General features: G+C 50.5%; 1 protein-coding gene across 7 annotated transcripts in view; it reads right to left on the bottom strand.

Annotated features, from left to right (window-relative positions):
* Positions 1-13000, bottom strand: part of MAPT (microtubule associated protein tau) — a 129877-nt gene that overhangs the window by 49716 nt on the left and 67161 nt on the right. For 3 of the 7 annotated variants that reach the window (XM_030799949.1, XM_030799947.1, XM_030799953.1), the window contains exons 3-4: positions 5484-5570; positions 2944-3030 (exon numbers count right to left, since the gene is read on the bottom strand). The exons of 2 other annotated variants lie outside the window; for them this stretch is intronic. In XM_030799949.1, the coding sequence (XP_030655809.1) occupies positions 2944-3030; positions 5484-5570 (174 nt within the window). The remainder of the gene's footprint in view (positions 1-2943; positions 3031-5483; positions 5571-13000) is intronic. 2 more of the 7 variants (XM_030799951.1, XM_030799948.1) reach the window with 1 other exon arrangement.

A 13000-nucleotide genomic window follows, 5' to 3' on the forward strand; every position in this document is an offset into this window, starting at 1 on the left:
AGGCCACCAGAATCACCAGCATTTCCTGAGGACAATGACAGAGGCCACTGCCTCTGAGAAATGCATACATCTTGCTGGCTGGGCCATCAGTCTTATCTCCCAGGCCTGCAATGAGTCAGTCACTCTCTGCACCTAAGACAGGAATGCCGGATCCCCACCGCTGGCCAGCACAGGCCTGTGTGAAGAGTGTAAGCAAGGGAGAGAAAGGTTCTCGAGTTTCCTGGCAGCCACGTGGTAGCCTCAGAAACACCCAGGCCATTGGCTGTCCCCAGGCAGCTGCTGAGGGGATAGGAGGGCGGGCAATGGGCTCACGGGGCTCCCATCACTAGCACTAGCATGACACAGACACCCTCCGGGTCCATCCAGCCAACACTGCGCTGCCCACGAGGCCCAGTGGCGACAGTGCCTTGTCATGTGACAATATCGCTGAGCAAGTGTTGGCTCAAATGCCTGGGCACAACTCTGAGTGCAGATTCGGCCTGAGTTTCTGACAAGGTGATGGCAATGGCAGAAAGGCTCAGAGCGACAGCAAGTTCAGCTAAATGCCAGAGTCCTTGAGACAGAGGGCGTGAGGAGGCTTCCCCGGACACCGTCACTGCCGCGGCACTGGGTGAGTCGCCTTGCTGTCACGCACAGTGCAGAGCTGCAATAGCCAGGCCTGGCATGAGTCAGAAATTGGAGGCTGCGCTATCTTTGCCACCCCTTGACCCCAGAGAGGGAGCTGCTTGGAAACACCATGGAGGGAAGGAGGGCATGGTGGAGGTTGGGCCTCACATCACCGCTGGCCTCTCTGTACCCTGGGGAGTGTTTTACAAGAGCCAGGAGGGCCCTGTGCCCTCCAGCAAGGCAGGATCCTGCAAGGGGGTGGCCACACTGCACCCCAACTGGATGGCCCATGGGGAGTTTCACTGGAGCGCCAAGAATAGCAAACAGGATAGGCCAGAGCGAGGTGCCAACTAAGGTCTGCATTGGCAGTAGCTGAAGACACATGCACCCAACTCTAGAATCTCCCCACCACACGGAGGGTGTAAAGCGATCTTTAGGAGGATTTCCTTGGAGAGAGTGGCTTGGGGGTGGTGGGAGTGGCTACATGGCCACCCCCCATCACAGTCCCAGCACAACTGTTTCAAGGCAATACATTGAGGACACCTAGTATGTGTCCCCTCTGGTTAGGGACCTGGTGGACTGTGGTCAGGGCCCCACCAAGGAACACTAGAGGATGGAAGATGGGCTGGCTTTGCTTTGGGGGCAGAGCAAAGGACAAATGCTGCAGCCCTGAGAACCGTCCGCACACCCACAGCTTGCTTGCCAGCGTATTTCCCGTGGGCCCCATGGGGGCAGAGGTCAGAGTGCATGGGAGCCTCAGATCATGCTCCCACGGGGCCGAGGAGATGACATGGCCACCAGAGTCCAGCGTAGCAGAAGGGCTCTTCAGAGGAGGATAGCTGGAGATGGCAGGCTGGGGGAAGAGTCTAGAAGAATTCAAATAAGGTCCCCATGGAGAGAGAGAGAAAGAGAGTCTCCTTGAAACCTCTGCAGGGAGTGTGACGCAGCTCACACCAGGACCAACTCAGTAAGAACCTTCCTGTTTCTCTTACCCCTCCCCTCCCCGCCAGCCCCCGAAGGGAATGGCTGCAACTTTAAATGGAGTTAGAAGCTTTGACTGTCACATGGGACTGGGTGTTCTAATTATTTAGCCTTTGCACACTGTGTTTTGCCACTGTGGAGACTAACGTACTTTCAACTACTTTGGAGTGATGGAAAAGTCAAGAGTTGGCTAGAGTTTTCATTCTGGGCAGGGGAGGGATTTCCCTCCGTGAAATAACTGTGAAGGGAGAGGAGGAGAGAAACTCAAGTTCCCTGTGATCTCATCCCGTGATCATGCCACAGTCTTCAAACGTCCTTCACGTTCAGCGATGAGGCTCTGCCCCAGCTTTGAGGACATCCCCTCTGCCCATCTCAGGGGATCTCACGGATCAAGTCACAAAGCAGAAATGCACTCAGAAGGGGCAAGGGTGGGGCTGCTCTCAACACACAGAGCCCTGGAGAACGCTGCAGGCTTCCCCAGTAGCTGCAGGGAGCAGCATCTTTAGGAAGGAAAGGAAACTCTTTTCTGGGCACATCTTCCCTGCTCTCCACTGCTGGTGAAATCCTGTCTAGGCCTCTTCTGCATTTCTTGTTGGGCAACTGGGCACCCTCCAAATCACCAAACCAATGGCTGGCATCTTTACATAAGTGCAGTGAAGAAGACATGAAGGAAATGACTCCAGGAGCTCCAGGCTGTGCAGGCGTTTCCTAGGGCCTGGTGGGCTGAGCCACTCTTGGGTGACTGCAGCCTTGAGCCCAGTGCCCTGTCTGATCGATTCCCCATCACCCGTGTTGACAAGGCATTCCCGTCATGCCTGTTCTACACGAATACGTTTGAAAAGGAGACAGAGTCCCAGAACTGGATGCTAGATCACATGTCTCAGCTCCTCTGGGACCACCTCATTAAGATCACCAAAAGGTGTGGTCATCTGCACCCTCTGTGCGCTCAGATGATCTTAGGGTCCACCCCTTGGGAGGTGACCCTGTGCTGGGCAGTCTGAGCAGGAGGATGGACTGACCTCAGGTGTCAAGAAGGCATGGTTCTGCCACCACCTGCCCCAGAAAACCCTGCAGAGAACTCTCTGGAACTGATGCGCTGACTGAGGCAAGATGAGGAGCATCTAGAAGAAGTCCACAAAGCCCTAAATGCTCTGAGAGGCTGGCAGGCAGCAGGGAGGTAACCGGGCACCAAGGCATCGAGCTGCTCACAACCCAAGATTCACAGGAGCCAGAATCCACCCATGTTCCTGCCCCACAGGAGGATAAACACGCAAAGCGCCCTCACTTCTGTCGCAGGTCAGCTGGGGCACCCAGCAGGGCCTTGACTGCCTGGGGGTCTCTGGGGCTCACCCTCACCTGTGGTTCCTTCTGGGATCTCCGTGTGGGGCTGGGCGGCAGCCTGCTCACCGGGAGCTCTCTCATCCACTAAGGGCGCTGTCACATCTAGAAACCACCGAGAACCACCTTAGACGGGCCAGAACGAGCCACACCCAGCCCCTCACCTTTGCTTCTTGCGCAGGAGCAATGCAGGGAGGAGGAGTGAGGAGGGGATCAGCCATATGCCAGAAAGCAGCCCTGAAGCAGGGCCCGGAGCCCCTGCTGCCAGCTCCCCAGGAAGCACACTGACATGCTGCTGAGTGGTTCTGGCTCATGAACCGCCCAGCCCATCCACCAGGAAAGCCCGGCAGCCCTGTGTAAATGCTGCGGTGAAACAGACTGCTTATGGCCCCAGGTATTTTAAAAGAAGAAATACTGAAAACCAGATGATTGCTCACAACTATTTGATCCTTAAGGTGAGAATTACGACTAAGACAGCACAGGGACTCCGGGGTTAGTGCGGGGGCCTACAGTTTTGCTGTGAGGCTTTGGGCAAGTCCTTGGTCCATTTTGATTGGACGGTTTCCTCATCTGCAAAATGGCAGTGTCATCTCTAGGTGATTTCCAAGACTTCTCCCAGCTCTAACCCCTAAATCCAAGCCCATGACCCACAATTCAAAAGTGCAGAGTCCCTTGCATGGCAATAAATAGGTCCAGTCCTGTCCAGAGTCAGGCATTTGACTGTCAGATGGGTCCACCTTCACAGCAGAGGCAGGAGGGAAAGCTCGGCTACCAGGAGATGCTGTCAGTCTCTCATCAGGTAAACACTTCCAAATCAGCGTTCCTCCCAAGCAATGCCCTGGCACACTCCCAGGCCTTTCCGGGTACCCGTAAGGAGTTGTCAGCTTTGAAGGCTTTCCAAGTTCAATGAAGGACATTTTAATTATGGTTGTCTTGGGTGCAGGCGGAGCAACCAGGCAAGATCCCAGCCCCAGCAGGGCTCCCTCCACCAGGGGTGGGAGCCAATGCTCTTGAGTCTCATGCCTGCACACGGTCCAGACGGCATTGAGACTTGTTTGGGAGATTCTTCTAGAATCCTGTTGAGGGAGCACTGAGAGCCAAGGCTTGGGAAGCTGGCATGAGGTCTGGCATCGTTTTGTAGATTTTCTCAGGAGGGCAGGCAACTTGTAAAACCATCCCAACAAGATAAGCAGGAAGTGTCTTGCGTCACTGGCTCTAAGAAGGAGCCAAGAGAATCTGATCTGGATATTCTCATGAGGCTAAGAACCTCAGTGGCAAGGACCCCGCCTGCTGTGTCCTCTAAAGCTGTAGCATTATACCAAGCAAGAGGCAGGCACTTGACAGCCACTGTCCAAATTAATCCAAAGGTGGATGCTTGGGGAGACACTTGGGCCAGTTTTTCACCCCAAGACACAAGATCTAAATGAATGTGCAGAGCCTGAAGAAGTGCTGAGAAAGGAACCTTGAACCTCCATGGGGAGGATGGAAAGATAGAGGGGCAGATACTGCCAACCAGTGACTCAAAAGCCATTATTAACGTTCTTCTCCCTTGGTTTATTCTGCTAAAGAGGCTGGAAGGCAAAATTCTCAATGTCCCAGCCTTGCTTGCAGCAAGGGGTGGCCGTAAGACCCAGCTCTGGCCGATGAGACATAAGTGGAAGATTGCCACTTGCAAGAAAACTTCTGCTTTCCTAAGGTGACACATTTAGTTTCAGGGCCCTTTTGGCCACTTTACTTTGCAACTTGTTCCTGCTTCAAAGGCAGGTGTGATGCCTGGAAGTGCAGCAGCCACTTTGTAACCATGAGGCAACAATCCACCCACTAAAGATGACAGAAAATAAAGACAGGAGAGCATCAATGACCCTTGAGGTGCTGGCCAAGTCCAGACATCTGATTATGTGAGAAAAGTAAACCTCTTCATGTAAATGCCACAGTTATTTGGGGTTTCTGTTTCTTACAGCCAAATGCAGTCTTGACTGACACAGATGGGAAGCAAGAGAAGATGGTCAAAATCAGGACTGAGGAGCACGTCAGGAAGTATGTGAGGTGCTAATAAGCTGGATGCCAAGTGTCTGGAAAGGACAGGTTAGGAGAAGGGCTGGAACAAACACCGTGGCCAAAGTCCAGAGGCCCAGGCCACACCCAGAGCCCCCAAAATGAATGATACTAAACCAAGATCAGATGTGCACTGACCTGCCCCTTCCCTCAGCCAAATGGCTGCTCTGGGACCTACTGGCCCCTGAAGAAAGAGAGAGGAGGAGGCTTTTGAAGGGGGTGTGGGAGGACAATCGTATGGAGCGGGGCTTTGTGGAGCTGTGCGCGGGACTCTCCAAGGGTGGCTGCCTCCAGAACACATAAGGATGAAGGTGCCCACACTCAGCACCAGCAAGCAAGGCATCGAAGCAGGGCTCAGCTCCCGCCACGTTGTCCTGCAAAGCACCGAACGAGTGAGCACATCTTTCAGCCAGGGGGAGCAGCAGATGCAGCCAGGAGGGAGGCTCAAAGCACGGCTAAGCGCAGGCTGGAGGCATGGAGGGGGCGTCTGAAGGGGGGCCCACCTTCCGCTGTTGGAGTGCTCTTAGCATCAGAGGTTTCAGAGCCCGGTTCCTCAGATCCGTCCTCAGCGGGGGTCTGCAGGGGAGATTCTGGAACACACACAATGAGCCCTCAGAACGGTGGCCTCTCTCCAGTGCCCCCTTTTGATCTCAGGAGGAACTGGGGAGCAGTGTCTTGTGGAGTTGAAAATCGCTCCCCGTGGAAACAGCTGGAACACGGCTTTGCGACAAACCCACAAAGGGGACCAACCCCACCTCCCTCCCTGCCAACACGACTGTGCCCCACACCAGGGCCATCAGATGAGGACACAGGTGATGTGCATTTGCTCCTGGGTGAGAGGAGAAAGTGCCTCTTAACCCGCTAATTGTGCCACCTGAGGCAAAGATTTATCTTCCATTGGTCAACGGGCAGCAAATGCCAGAAAGCCGAGCTACGCATGAACCTTCTGCTTTGTCATTGCTATTAATTAACAACAAGTAGACACCTGGAAAAACACTCAGCGATCCAACCCCTTCCTTGGAAAAGGAGCCAGCTCAGGGCAGACATGGTGCTTACTTCTAAGTGGACATTGGGTGGTGTTTGGACGCCACCAAGCTCCTTTCATAGAAAGATCTCCAAGGACTGATGGACAAGCTGTGAGTTACACTTGAAATGGCAGCCATCAGTACCTACAAGAAAACTGTCCTTTCAGAATGGGAAGCCTGGGCAAGAGAGGCCCAAATGATCACAGTGGTTGATAGTCACTCCCTCCACCAAGAATGTCCTTCGTAAGGCAGCTTTTGTTGGCTTAATAGAAAGGAGAAAACTACCTCCTCCTCCTAGAAGGGCTGAATTGTCCCTTCCCTGTGGCACTTTGGCCACTGGGAGTCAATCTGCCCTGGTTATTTTATGGGCTTATCTATCAATGCATCATGCAGTATCCAGGGCTGAGCAGGTCAAGGCCTTACACTCTGGAAGGCTGAGACTTCTTGAGAGCCGGATGTATACAGAGCTGAGTGCTAGGTACTGGGAAGGGATAAAATGCTCAGAAGATACAGCCTGTGCTCTGGGAGCACACACTCTCCTGAGGGAGGAAGGATGGCCACACAGAGCAAAAGACTCCAGGGCAGGCCCATGGCCAGCCGATAGGGTCCTCTTGGAGATGCCCCACCAGGAAGCAGGAGTTACAGGCTAGAGAGCATGGGACCAAGGGGCAAGATGGCTGGGTTCAAGTCCCAGTTTCACTTCTTTCTGGTCAGGTGGCCTTGGACCTGCCTCTCAGGGCCTCCATTTCCTCATCTGTAAAATGGGTGAGATGACCTCAACTCTACCTGCCTCCTCCTAGAGCTGCTGGGAGAATCCCATGAGTGAATGTTGGTAAAAGCACCTTCAAGTCATGAGGATTTATACATGTGGATCTAGTTCTCATTGATGTAAAGGAGGCAAATGTTTATGGGGGCAGCCCTGGCCTTCCCTTCAGTTCTGTTCCACCTGGGCTGTCCACAGGGGACCATCATGGTAAATCATGGCTCAAACCATGATGGGTGGATGGATGGATGGATGGATGGGTGGATGGATGGATGGATGGATGATTGGATGAATGTATTATTGGATAGATGACTGGATGGATGGGTGAATTACTGAATGATCAGATGGATATATAATTGGATGTATAATTATATGGATGGATATATGAATTAATAATTTATTAGGTGGATGTATGAATGTATAATTGGATGGAGGTATAATTGGATGTATAATTATATGGATGGATATATGAATTAATAATTTATTAGGTGGATGTATGAATGTATAATTGGATGGAGGTATAATTGGATGTATAATTATATGGATGGATATATGAATTAATAATTATTAGGTGGATGTATGAATGTATAATTGGATGGATGTGTAATTGGATATATGACTGGATGATTAGCTGGATGGATGGATGGATGGATGGATGGATGATGGATGGATGGATGGATGGATGGGTGGATAGATGAATGGATGGATAGATGGATGGATGGGTGATGTGTAGATGATTGGATGTATGTATGATTGACTGGATGAAGATATGGGTGGATGGATAGATGGATGGATGAATGGATGATGTATAGATGATGTATGTATAATCAGATGGGTAATGGGATGGATGGATAATTGGATGAATCGATGGAAGAATGAATGATGTAGAGATGTATGGTTAGATGTATGTATGATGGATGATTGATGGATGGAAGGAAGGACGGATGGATAAATGGATAGATGGATGAGCTGGTGATGTGCAGATGTATGAATGGATATATGTATGATTGGATGGATGATAGGAAGGATGAAGGAAGGGATGGGTGGATGGATGGATGAACAGAGGGAAGAATGGATGATGTACAGATATATGATTGGATGTATGTATAACTGGATGGATGATGGGATGGATGAAGGGATGGATGGATGGATGGGTGGGTGCGTGGGTGGTGTATAGATGACTGGATGTATGCATGATTGGGTGGATGAAGATACGGGTGGATGGATGGGTGGATAGATGGATGGATGTGATGGTAACATGTAAAGCTTCCATCAGAATTTCTGAATTCTTTGCCAGTACCTCTTAGTCATCTTCCCTCAGCTCCTCCTGTGCCTGGCACTGCATGCCCAGAAAAGCCTCTCCAGTCTTCCCAGTGGTGTCTCAGCCATCAGATCAATGGTTCCTCAGCTCTCAGCTCAGTGAATTCACTCCCCTCTGTATGACAGAAATTCCTTACTCTTCATGCACATGGTGTCTGAATGGGTTTCCTCTGCTGTCTAATTGTCCTATTCATGGCTTAGACTCAACTCTGGAAGACTGGAAGATAGAGCCTCTAGAGAGTCAGGCAGATGGGGCCCAAATCCTGGCTCCACCACCTATTGGTTGTGTGAGGCTGAGTGAATTACCTAACCTCTCTCTGCCTCAGTTTTCTCCCCCGTATAATGGGCATAGTAGTAGCTCCACTGGCTCACAGGGCTTCTGTCAGCATGAAACTGTTGAATGCTTATTTAAAGCACTTTGTACCACGCCTGGCAGATGAGAAGCCCCCGATAAGTGGCAGTGATTATTTTCAGTCATTGTCATGTCACCTTGGTTGAAGGGCCCAGTGTACCACTGCTCATGCTCGCCAGCAGGAACTTGAGTATTTTATTTTATTTAGTGCCAGTGGTGGCGATGCAGATATGGAATTGACTGCGAATCCTGGAGGGCCCCTAGCAGATAGCTGACACTGCACCACATGGACGAAGTGGCTCTGGTCATATGAGGAAAAGTCAAGCATCACGCTGTAGTCACATACCCCATCAAGCACATGGGGACTTTTAGTCTGGAAATTGCAAACACTCCCTCTGTGGCACAGACTGCTGAGGGTCCACCTGGTGTCCATTCTCTCTACCCTCCTTGGGAACAGAGCCCTGATATGATATAGGACAGAGCTGTGCCCAGTTAAAAGGCCACATCTTCCAGCCTCCTGGGCAGACAGGGGTGGCTGATGAGAAGCTAAGGGAAGTCATTGGATAGGAAGTCCAGGAAAATGTCTGGATGGGAGGAGCTCAGCTGAGAGGGTCTCCCTTTGTGTCCAGCTCCCCTTCCTCCTTTTCCAGGGGCCTTTCTGAACATGAGACATCTTGAACATGGAAGTCACATGCTCAGAATGGTAGTTTTTTTTTTTTTTTCTGGCTGTATGAAAAGATCATTCAGTTCACTGGCTGTGCAAAACAGGCTGGGTACCAGCATTGGCTTGTGGGTCATAGTTTGTGGTGCCCTGCTTTAAGGAATGGCTCTGGGGCCTCAGTGGGGGACAGGATGAAGGGCGGAGGGTGTAAAGGTCTCAGGGCTGCTGTTGCAAAACCAAGGTTTGTGGTGAGGAGGTCTGTGTCGGATGGAATGGAGGTGAGGTCCCTGGGTGCTGTGGAAGGTTGTGGGAGGAACTGGCCAGTGTCATGATGGACAAGTTGATGGTGGTGCCACCAACAGCAGTAGAGAAACCAGGAATGGCCCAGGATGGGGGAGCACAGAGTTTGGTTTTTACTTGTTAGGTTTTGGGTGTGGCGTGGGCATTCAGTGGAGTTGTCCCTTGGGCGACAGGAAGGCTCTGTTGAACTCCGAGAAAGGCACTCCACCTGGGGCGGGAGTCATTTAGAGTCAGTTTCAGGATGGGGCTGGTTCTGTGCATGAAGCAGAATGAGAAGATGAAAAAAAGGCAAGTGGAGTTCAAGTGCACTGTGAGATCAGACATCTCATGCCCTTTGTTAAAACACTGTCCCTGGACACCTGGCCCTGGCTACACCCATCCCACAAAGAACAGCTAATCCTGAACAAGCTTCCAGCACGAACATAGGTCCTTGGTCCTGGAGCTTTTGCAAAAGCCTGCAAACTGCCGCAAGAAGGCTTTGGACAAATGGTGAGGCAGTATCACACAGACTTCTGGGTTTTGTTATTTTTCAGCAGCCTTGACTGCCAGGGCACAGGGGCATCTATATGGGCATACCCTTTCCCCAATCTGTCCCCAGCTTGAGCCCTACAGTCCTTATCATTTGCATTGGTCTCCTTGTTAAATTCCTTGGAAGTAGTGAAGGAGGAAGAAGCCCCATTTGCATGTCTTATCTGGAAGGCATAACAAGTTAACTCATCAACACCTTTTAATTCATTAGGGTGCACTAGTTTATAGGTAACCAACTTTCATCTACTTTTCAGCTCTCTTGGGCAGGTATCCAGCCATATTTCAACTCTTAGCATCCACTTAGACACTCTTTGTTCTGGTATTTAACGTGTAGTTTCTTGTCTTCTGTCACTTATTTAAAATGTTGTTAGTAAAGTGACACCTTCTGCCAAGTCAAACCTGTCATACCCGCCATCAAAACAGCTCCTTGTAAGCTTTCAGTAGCAAGAATTAATTTGATGAGGATTATGAACACCTTAAGTATTACTTGCTTTCTTGGAAAGTATATTCTTTGGGTAAGCAAATTATCTTCAAATGCTTTCCTTTCAGAGCAATTTCAAAAGGGTTGGCAATTTAGATTTTGCATTTTTATATACAGTATATATAGTGCATATATATATATACACACACATATGTTTTGGCATAGAACTTCTGATCATGTTTTATGTGAAAGCTTTGAATAGTTTTAGCAAACATATTTTAGGCAACTCAAACACAAACTAACTTGGTGAACTTGTCCTCACTTTACACATTAAATTTAGTTTTCTCTTCAGAAAACAAGAGTGGTAAAACCCACTTCTTTCCTGGACTTTATTTCATTTTTGTTTTTTGAGACAGGGTCTCACTCTGTTGCCCAGGTTGGAGTGCAGTGGTACAATCACAGCTCACTGGAGCCTCAAACTCCTGGGCTCAGATGATTCTCCCACCTCAGCCCCGCAAGTAGCTGGGACTACAGGAGTGTGCCACCACACCTGGCTAATTTTTGTATTTTTTGTAGAGACGAGATTTCACCATGTTGCCCAGGCTCATCTCAAACTCCTGGGCTCAAGCAATCCACCTGCCTCAGCCTTCCAAAGTGCTGGGATTATAGGCATTAGCCACCGCACCTGGGCTCCTGGAGTTAATTTTAAACGAACTTGTTATTTTGGAACAGTTTTAGATTTACGGAAAACTTATGAAGTTAGTACAGAGAGTATACCCCACATCCAGTTCCCTTGTTGTGAACATCTTACAGGATCATGGTACATTTGTTGCAGCATAATACATATTTTAAACTGACTCTAAGCCAGGCTGCCCTGCCTCTAAATAGAATCTCATTTTTCACTGGCACAATTCATATGAGGCGTATGTTGTGATTCTAACTTGGATTCCACCCAAGAGAGTTTAATAACTGAAGTTCCAAGGGGGCTTGGTGGAAAGAGTGACAAGGGGGAAATATGGTCGATATGGGGCTGCAGCCATGGACCTGCTCAGCAGCCCATGGTCTGAGCATGAGGCTCCTTTGTCATCTGTGAAGCGGACGTCATCCACCCTCACGGGCTGTTGTGAGCATCACCTGTTGCCAACAGTAGAGTGCTACAAAAATGTCCCAATTAGCATTCTGAGGTAGTTCCCTTATAAGTAGGGTGGCATTTACTATCACCCAAATCAGGACACTTGAAAGAGAAAGCAGCACTATTTTTTTTTTTTTTTTTTTTGAGAAAGAGTTGACTGGGCACGGTGGCTCACGCCTACAATCCCAGCACTTTGGGAGGCTGAGGTGGGCGGATTACCTGAGGTCAGGAGTCCAAGACGAGCCTGGCCCACAGAGTGAAACCCCGTCTGTACTAAAAATACAAAAACTGGCTGGGCGTGGTGGTAGGCGCCTGTAATCCTAGCTACTTGGGAGGCTGAGGCAGGAGAATGGCTTGCACCCGGGAGGCGGAGGTTGTGATGAGCCAAGATGGCGCCACTGCACTCCAGCCTGGGCGACAGAGTGGGACTCCTTCTCTCTCTCTCTTTTTTTTTTAAGACAGAGTCTCGCTCTGTCGCCCAGGCTGGAGTGCAGTGGCGCCATCTTGGCTCACTGCAACCTCTGCTTCCCAGGTTCAAGTGATTCTCCTGCCTCAGCCTCCCGAGTAGCTGGGACTACAGGAGCTCACCACCACACCTGGTTAATTTTTGTATTTTCAGTAGAGACGAGGTTTCACCATGTTGGCCAGGCTGGTCTCGAACTCCTGACCTCGTGATCCGCCCACCTCAGCCTCCCAAAGTGCTGGGATTACAGGCATGAGCCACCGCACCCAGCTGAAAGCAGCACTATTAATCATGATGCAGAACAAATGTGCTGGCATAGGCTGGGACACTCACACCCCGGTCCCAGGCACCTGGTGAGAGAACTCTTCATCTCTCTTTGTCAGGAAAAGAGGCAAAATCTGGCCCCCAATCCCAGTTTTCCCCAGCAGCACCAACTGCCAGGGGAGCAGCTGGGAGAAAGTGGTTTCAACAGGCTAACCTTCGGGGTTGAGGTCTTGGGGGCTACCACCCCTCACTTAACACATCCTGAGCACCAGGGTGGGGCAGGGACAGGGTAGGCAGTGTTGCGGGATGGAGAGGAGGAAGGGATGAGAAACAGCAAAGAAAGAAAAAGATGGAGTGGGGAGAGAAGGAGAGGGAAAGCGGGAGTGGGGGAAGTGGGAGAGGAGGTGGAAAAATTCAGTGGAGGGGGACGCAGTGAGGAAGGGACTGAGAAGGATTTATTTATTACTATTATGATTTGACATGGGGGTCTCTGTCGACCAGGCTGGAGTGCAGTGGTGGGATCTTGGCTCATGGCAACCTCCGCCTCCTGGGCTCAAGTGATCCTCCTGCCTCCGCCTCTTGAGTAGCTGGGACTATAGGTGCATGCCACTATGCCCAGATAATTTTTAAAATTATTATCTGTAGAGACAACGTCTCACTATGTTGCCCAGGCTGGTCTGGAACTCCTGGGCTCAAGCGATCCTCCCGCCACAGCCTCCCAAAGTGTTGGGATTACAGGCATGAGCCACCACGTCCCGCCTCTAAGAAGGATTCAAAGGAGAAAACGGGGT

The sequence above is a fragment of the Nomascus leucogenys genome, chromosome 19 (genome assembly GCF_006542625.1).
Source record: "Nomascus leucogenys isolate Asia chromosome 19, Asia_NLE_v1, whole genome shotgun sequence".
Lineage (NCBI taxonomy): Eukaryota > Metazoa > Chordata > Mammalia > Primates > Hylobatidae > Nomascus > Nomascus leucogenys.